Raw genomic sequence first — 7,697 nt, 5'->3', positions numbered from 1 at the left:
TAAATCCATTTCCTTCTCCAGGGGATCTTCCCCACCCAGGGATCTAAGCAGGGTGTCCTGCATTGTGGGCAGATTCCTTATCATCTGAACCATCAGGGAAGCCCCACATACTTTGGATTTTAACCGCATTTCAGACATACAATTTGCAAATATTTTTCCCATTCAGTAAGCTGCCTTGTCATTTTGTGCAAGGTCTCAATTGCTGTGCACAAACTTTTTAGTTTGGTATATTCCCACTCGTTTATTTTTGCTTTTGTTGCCTTTGATATTGGTGTCAAATCCAAGAATTTATCTCCACCAGTTACGTCTAGGAGCTTACCACCTTTGATTTCCTCAGAAGATGTGTGGTTTGGGGTCTTACGGTCAAGTCTTTAATCCATTTTCCGTTAACTTTGATGTGTGGTGTAAGAGAGTGTTCCAGTTTCATCCTATTGCATGTGGCTGTCCAGTTTTGCCAAACCGTTAATTGAAGAGACTGTCCTTTCCCTTTTCATATTCTTGGCTCCTTCGGTAAAAATCAATTGACCATCAATGTGTGGGCTTATTTCTGGATTTTCTCATCTGTCCCATTGATCTGTATGTCTGTTTTCATACCACAATCAAGTTTGTCAGCACATTCTTCACCTCACAGAGTTACGTTGTGTGTGCGTGTGTGTGTTTGTGTGTGCGGTGAGAACACTTAAGGTAACTTTTGTATATGGTGTGCGGTGTGGATCACGGTTTGCTTTTTCCTCCAAAATGTTTATCTATTTGTTCCCTGGTGGCTCAGACGGTAAAGCGTCTGTCTACAATGCGGGAGACCCAGGTTCGATCCCTGGGTTGGGAAGATCCGCTGGAGAAGGAAATGGCAATCCACTCCAGTACCATTGCCTGGAAAATCCCATGGACAGAGGAGCCTGGTAGGCTACAGTCCATGGGGTCGCAAAGAGTCGGACACGACTGAGTGACTTCATTCATTTGTTCCAGCACAATTTTTAAAACAGTCTTTCCTTTTCCCCATTGAAGTACTTTGTCACTTTTTTCATAAAACAGTTGTCCATATGTGTGCAAATCTGTTTTTTAGACCCTCTATTCTGTTTCATTAATATATGTGTCTGTACTTACATCCATACCACACTGTCTGAATTATTGTAGCGTTACAGTAAGTCCTAACATTCCATAATAGAAATCCTCCGTGCTAATCCCTGCTTTGTGTATTCTAGTTCCTTTGCATAGCAATATAAATTTCTAACATCTCTGTTTCAGTTTTCACCAAAAAGTCGACAAAGAACTGGTTGAACAAGTAGAAGACAAATGAGTAAAGTGACATAAAATTTCAACAACACTCAATCAAGTTGACTTATATATTAGAGAACACTGCACCCATCCTTGGCTGAACATACATTCTTTTCTGGGGACACATGAAACATTCTTCCAGATAGACCATATGTTGAAATCAGACAGAGTACGTTTTCTGACAACTATGGAATTAAGTTAAATTGACCCAGAAAGACGGTGTCAAGAGAAAATGCTGTATTTTTGAAGACTAAATGAAAGCAGCAGTAGAGGGAGCTATGTCAATTGAGGGAAAAAGTGTAGATGCTGGGTTTTCTTGCTGGTCCAATGGTTAAGAGTCTGCTTGTCAAGGCAGGGGCCGCTCGTTCAAGTGACCCTGTGCGTTAAAACTACTGAGGCTGCACTCTCGAGCCCGGGAGCCAAACTGCTGAGCCTGTGCTCCCCATCCACTGAAGCCTGTGTGCTCCAGAGCCTGTGTTCTGCAACGAGAGAAGCCACTGCAATGAGACGCCCTCGCACCACACCTAGATGGTAGCCCCTGCTTGCCACAACTAGAGAAAGCCCATGCACAGGAACAAAGCCCCAGCACAGACAAAGATATATACATAAATAAATTTTAATAAAGTATACGTGCCTCCTTCAAAAAGGAATAAAGCAGAAATTTCCCATGAACATGAGCAACAAAGTAGAACAAACTTCAAATCCTGGACAAGATTATTATTTTCCCCCCTTTCAATCACACTATTTGTTTATTTATTATTGGAGTATAGATGGTTTGCACTGCTGTGTTAGTTTCTGCTACAGCAAACTGAGTCAGGTATACACACTACTATGTATAAAATAGATAGCAAGTAAAAAGTATTATTTTCAAAAATGAAAGACTGTTATGTACAATGGGTGGCAGAAATTCATGACGAGATATTTTTATTCTATACATTACATGTAAGTAGGCCTTTAAAAGGCATAGCCTATGGGGTATTATGGTAAAAATCACTAAAAACAATTTCCTAACTTTCCCTTATCCCCCTGTGCTGACCTGGTCACCCCAAATGGGGCTGTGTTGACAGGTGTCAGTGTCCTTGGTGTTTGTTACAGGTGTCAGTGTCCTTTGAGGACATGACCGTGGACTTCAGCAGAGAGGAGTGGCAGGGCCTGGATTCTGCTCAGAGGTTCCTGTACCAGGACATGATGCCGAAAACCACAGCCACCTCATCTCACTGGGTATGCACAGCTACCCTGTGAATCTATGAGTGTTGCAGCCACGCGTTCTGGGAAACACACTCATTCAGAAGGACAATGCAGATAGTGGAGTGCAGTTTATTACATCGGCGGGCCCAAGGCAGAGTCTCCTCTTAGCCAAGGACCCTGACCAGTTTTTCTGAAAACCTTGTATACCCTAAGTGTACGTGCCCAAACCCACCTCCCCAAATTCCCTGAAACTAGTCTGAAGAAAGGGAAGGAAAGATACACTCAGAGTTAACCCGTGATTCATATGCCTTAAGCCTAGGTAGTTAACAGTGGACAATTGTCAATAGGCCTGTGGTCATACCCCAATAAGCATAATAGAATTTATGATTCTATTCGGTTACACAGATAATTAGGGTATTCTTTCAGGCAACAGAGAGTCTAGGTACGAGCCCTGGGGCTCTTCCATCCCGGGGGCCTGGTTTTCCAGTTGGTATGTCATTTCCATAGATACTGGGCATAGAGCTCAAAGTCCACAGTCCGGCCCAAGATGGAGTCCTGCTTTCCAGATGGAGCCTGTTCTGTCTGTTTCCTCCTTCTTGAGGACTCTGTTATGAGTAAAATTGTGTCCACGTCCTAACCCCCACTACTTCTGAATGTGCCCTTAATTAAAAATAGGGCCTGAGACGGTAACAGGGAGGAAGGCCAGAAGTCTCAGAGCGGCAGGAGACAATAAACTGTAAGTGGCAGACGCTTTTTCTCTCCTTCTCTATATGTGTTGACGACACCTAGCTCTACCATGAGCTAACCAATATGTTTTTCTTATGGAAAAGTTTTTCTTCAGCTATGTTAACGAAACCATGTATTTGCTTTGCAACCTGCCTTTCTTCAAAATGGTTCTGCCTAAGAATAACTTTTTTTTTTTCTTTTCTCAACCCTCGGGCTGATAATGGCTCAAGAAACCAGTATTCATGCCAATAGTTTTATGGCCGGGGGATGACACACCTTGGGCCATCCTATCTCAAAAATGCATATTGTGGGAGAGGGCCTTGGTGAAACCCCCTCAGCCTTGAGGTGACACTCTTATCTGATTAATAAGCTTGCTAACAGACATAAAACACCTTGCCAGAAAGTAGCAAGGGGGCATTCTTTCTGCCCCTTTCTGATGTCCGTGTCAGCAGCTTTCTCTCTCTCTCTCTCTCATACTTTAATAAAATTCTGTTACCCAAAAGGTTCCAGTGGGCAGGCCTCGTCTCTTGCCCTGGATCGAATTCCTGTCTCTCCTCCAGAGACCACGAATCCCAGCGTAGCACACGGCTCACAGCAGTAACCTGTCAGGTCTTTCCAGAAGTAATCAATCTACAACGAGGTCGTTAGGTGGGCCCTACTCCAATATGCCTGGCATTCTTACAAACAGGGGAAGTGTAGACACAGAGACACACAAACACACAAGAGAGACCGTGTGGAGGCACACAAGGAGTAGATGACCGTGTGGTTGGAGTGATGCTTCGGTAGGACAAGAGGTGCCTGAGGCCACCAGAAACCAGGAGAGGGACGTGGAACACACCCCTCCCTAGCACCTTCAACAAGAGCATGACCTGGCTGACGCCTTGATTTTAGACTTCTGGCCCTCAGAACTGCAAGGCAAGAAATTATTGTTCTGAGTCACACGGTTTGTGATACTTTGTTACAACAGTCCTAGGAAACTACCGCTTTCTGTATTTGGGGGTGGAGTGCTATTATAAGAAACACCTAAAAAGAGATGAAGTGGCTTTGGAATTGGGCAGCGGGTAGAGGCTGGAGAAATTTGTAGGTGCTTGATAGAAGAAGTCTAGATTGCCTCAAAGAAACTGGTGGGAGAAATAGGAATAACTGTGTTTTTGCTGAGGTCTCAGATAGGCTTTCCAGGTGACGCTAGTGGTAAAGATTCCTCCTGCCGATGCTGGAGACTCGGGTTCCATCCCCGGGTCAAGAAGATCCCCCAGAGAAGGAAAGGGCAACCCACTCCAGTTTTCTTGCCTGGAGAATCTCACGGGCAGAGGAGCCTGGCGGGCTCCAGTTCATGGGGTTACAAAGAGTCGGACAGGACCGAAGCGAACTAGCACACAGCACTGGCCAAAGAACCTAGCATGTCTGCTACCTACCTGTTTAAGAAATAAATTCTAGGTATTTCCTAAAAGAACTAGAAGATTTAGAAAAGCGAATTTAATCTTAATTTCTGAATAATGAGTTACTGATTGAATTTAACACATGATGAGTAAGAGAAATTCACAGCTTTAGATATTCTCACCCTGCACAATGTTAGGTATAACTAGGTATTTGACAAGCATAGCATATCACGGCGAAAATCATGAAAGACAACTAACTTCCTAGTTCTCTTCCATCCAACCCCCGGTGCTGACCGTGTCACCTTGAATGGGACTGTATTGTAACAGGGGTCATTCGAGGACGTCCGTGTGGACCTCAGCAGGGAGGAGTAGCAGCACGTGGACCCTGTACAGAGGTGCCTGTACCAGGATGTGACACTGGAGACCTACAGCCACCTGTGCGCAGTGGGTAAGTAAGCACAGCTGCCCCGTGCACCTGCCAGGGGCCTCAGAGAGGCTGCTTCCATTCTCAGCTGCTGAATGCTCTGGGGCATCTGAAGTGTGTAATGGTGTCATCTTTGATTTGCCCGAGATACTTCAGTCCTTTTACCCTTCTGTGATTATTACTCTATTCCCAGGGAAATGGGATTGCTTTCCTGAAGAGCAAACAGAAGTGTGGTTGAAAGGCCCTGAAACCCAATTAACTGGACCCAATCTGTATCGTGTCCTGTTCACAGGGAACCAAGTTCCCAAACCAGAGGTCATCTTCAAGCTGGAGCAAGGAGAGGGCCCATGGACATTGGAGGAGGAAACCCCACGTCACAGCTGCTCAGACGTGTGACCTGAGTAGATGCGGGACGTGGAGTAGATCTGTTTTTCTAGGACAGGCTGATGCCTTTGAAAGGCTCTGAAGATAATCTGTCTTGAAGGTTCTAAGAGCGCGCGTGATTCCTTTCCCAGAGTTCTCTGCGCCATGAAGCGCCTTCCTGGAACGCGGGGCATTCTGCGTTGGCTGCAGCCGTTGTAACAAGATGGCAGCGTCGGCGGAGTGACCGGGGGCCCCTCCTGGCGGGAGCCCGCGGCAGTGGCGGCAGCGGTATCGCCGCCATAACTTCACGGCTCCCCTGAACCAGCCCCCGAAGTCGCTGCGAAGGCGAGGCCTCGGCCGCCAGAAGCCAGAGGCTCAGCCTGCTAACGGTAAGAACCCCCTCAACAGTCTGTGGCCTGGTGAAAAGAAACCTGACAGTAGCGGTGGTCAGATTCCCCTTGGCCGATTCTGGGCCCTGTAACGCTGAGAAACAGCCAGCGTTTTCTGTTTCCTGCCTGTCTTCCCAGCCTTGCTCCGTGGACGAGCCCTAGGGGCGTCCATCGTCCCCTTAGAGGTGTCGGACCTTAACCCACCCCCATCTTTGTCTCTCAGGATGGCGAGCAGCAGTGGACCCGAGGCCGATTTCCTTGTCGGAGGGAGATATAAACTGGTACGGGAGATCGGGTGTGGCTCTTTTGGGCACGTTTATTTGGCGATAGACCTCACCAACCACGAGGAGGTAGCCGTAAAACTAGAACCACAGAATGTGAGGCATCCCCAGTTGTTACGCGAGAGGGAACGCTATAATATCCTTCAAGGTGGGGTTGGCATCCCCCAGATACGGTGGTATGGTCAGGAAACGGACTATAATGTGCTAGTCATGGATCTTCTGGGACCCAGCCTTGAAGACCTCTTCAATTTCTGTTCAAGAAGGTTCACAATGAAAACTGTACTTATGTTAGCTGATCAGATGATCAGTAGAATCGAATATGTGCACAGGCAGAATCTTATACACAGAGACATTAAACCAGATAACTTCCTGATAGGTACTGGGCAGCAGTGGAAGAAGTTATTCCTTGTTGATTTTGGTTTGGCCAAGAGGTACAGAGACAAGAAGACAGGGCAACACATACCCTACAGATCCGGTAAAGGTTTCACTGGCACGCCTTCCTATGCTAGCCTCAGTGCCCATCTTGGTACGGAACAGAGTCGCCGAGATGACATGGAATCATTAGGATATGTTTTGATGTATTTTAACAGAGCCAGCCTGCCATGGCAAGGACTAAAGGGTGCAACAATGAAGCAAAAATGTGAAAAGATTAGCGAAATGAAGATGACCACACCTGTTGATGTCTTATGCCAGGGATTTCCTGTAGAATTTGCCATGTACTTAAAGTATTGTCTCGGGCTGTCCTTTGAGGAAGCCCCGGATTACACGTACCTGAGGCAGCTATTCCGCCTTCTTTTCAGGACCCTGAATTACCAACATGACTATGCATTTGATTGGATAGTGTTAAAGCAGAAAGCAGAACAGCAGGCTGCCTCTTCAAGTGGGCAGGGTCAGCAGGCCCAAACCCCCACAGGCAAACGTGACAAAACCAAAAGTGAAATGAAACATTCTTAAACTTGAATCAAGGAGCAAAAGACAGAGCAGGAGACCGGAGCAGCAAGTTCAGTTCCCTGTCAACTGGCTCTGGTCAGCAGAGATCTTGTCTCCTGAGTTAAAGGCTCTGTAATTAGTGAAACATGGCATCCGGTTTTCTGTTTCACTGTTTCAAGTGGAAAAGGTCACTAAATGCTTGACACACACAAATTGGTGGGAAAATTGTGCCTATGCCCATTTTAATTAAAATCTTTTATTTTGAACTATACTGCTTTGAGAGATCTCATTTCAGAAGAATAGCCTGTGCAGTTGCTATGGTTGTTAATGCATTCTGAGGGTTTATCCATCCGTGGGGTTTGCAAGTTGTTCACGTAAAACATTCTTCAAATGGTTGGCTACTTGTTTGCAAGCCAGCTGTTATGGTAGCAATCAAAGATTCCAGTGTTTGATCATATGAAAGACTGTGCCTGCTTACCTGTGCTAGAAATAACAGCATCTCAAGTGAAGACTTAAGAAAACCTTAGTGACTACTAGATTATCCTTAGGACTCTGCATTAATTCTCTAATGTTCTTGGTATTTAAGAAAAAGCATATTTGTCACAGAATTTTAGTTAACATCTTACAACTGAACCTGTATATATGTTTAGATAAACTAGTCACTATAAACATCTACATGATCTGGAATTTGTTTTTATTTGGAAATGAGAGCTTGTCAACAACAACAACAAAAGTCTCTAAA

General features: G+C 45.5%; 1 protein-coding gene across 1 annotated transcript; it reads left to right on the top strand.

Annotated features, from left to right (window-relative positions):
• Positions 1-5,968: 5,968 nt before the first annotated feature.
• On the top strand, positions 5,969-6,979 carry LOC128070472 (casein kinase I). Its single transcript, XM_052663779.1, has one exon. The coding sequence runs from the start codon at positions 5,969-5,971 to the stop codon at positions 6,977-6,979; it is 1,011 nt and encodes a 336-aa protein (XP_052519739.1).
• The last annotated feature ends 718 nt before the right edge of the window (positions 6,980-7,697 follow it).

The sequence above is a fragment of the Budorcas taxicolor genome, chromosome X (assembly GCF_023091745.1).
Source record: "Budorcas taxicolor isolate Tak-1 chromosome X, Takin1.1, whole genome shotgun sequence".
Taxonomy (NCBI): domain Eukaryota; kingdom Metazoa; phylum Chordata; class Mammalia; order Artiodactyla; family Bovidae; genus Budorcas; species Budorcas taxicolor.
This window is presented reverse-complemented; position numbering and strand designations above follow the sequence as displayed.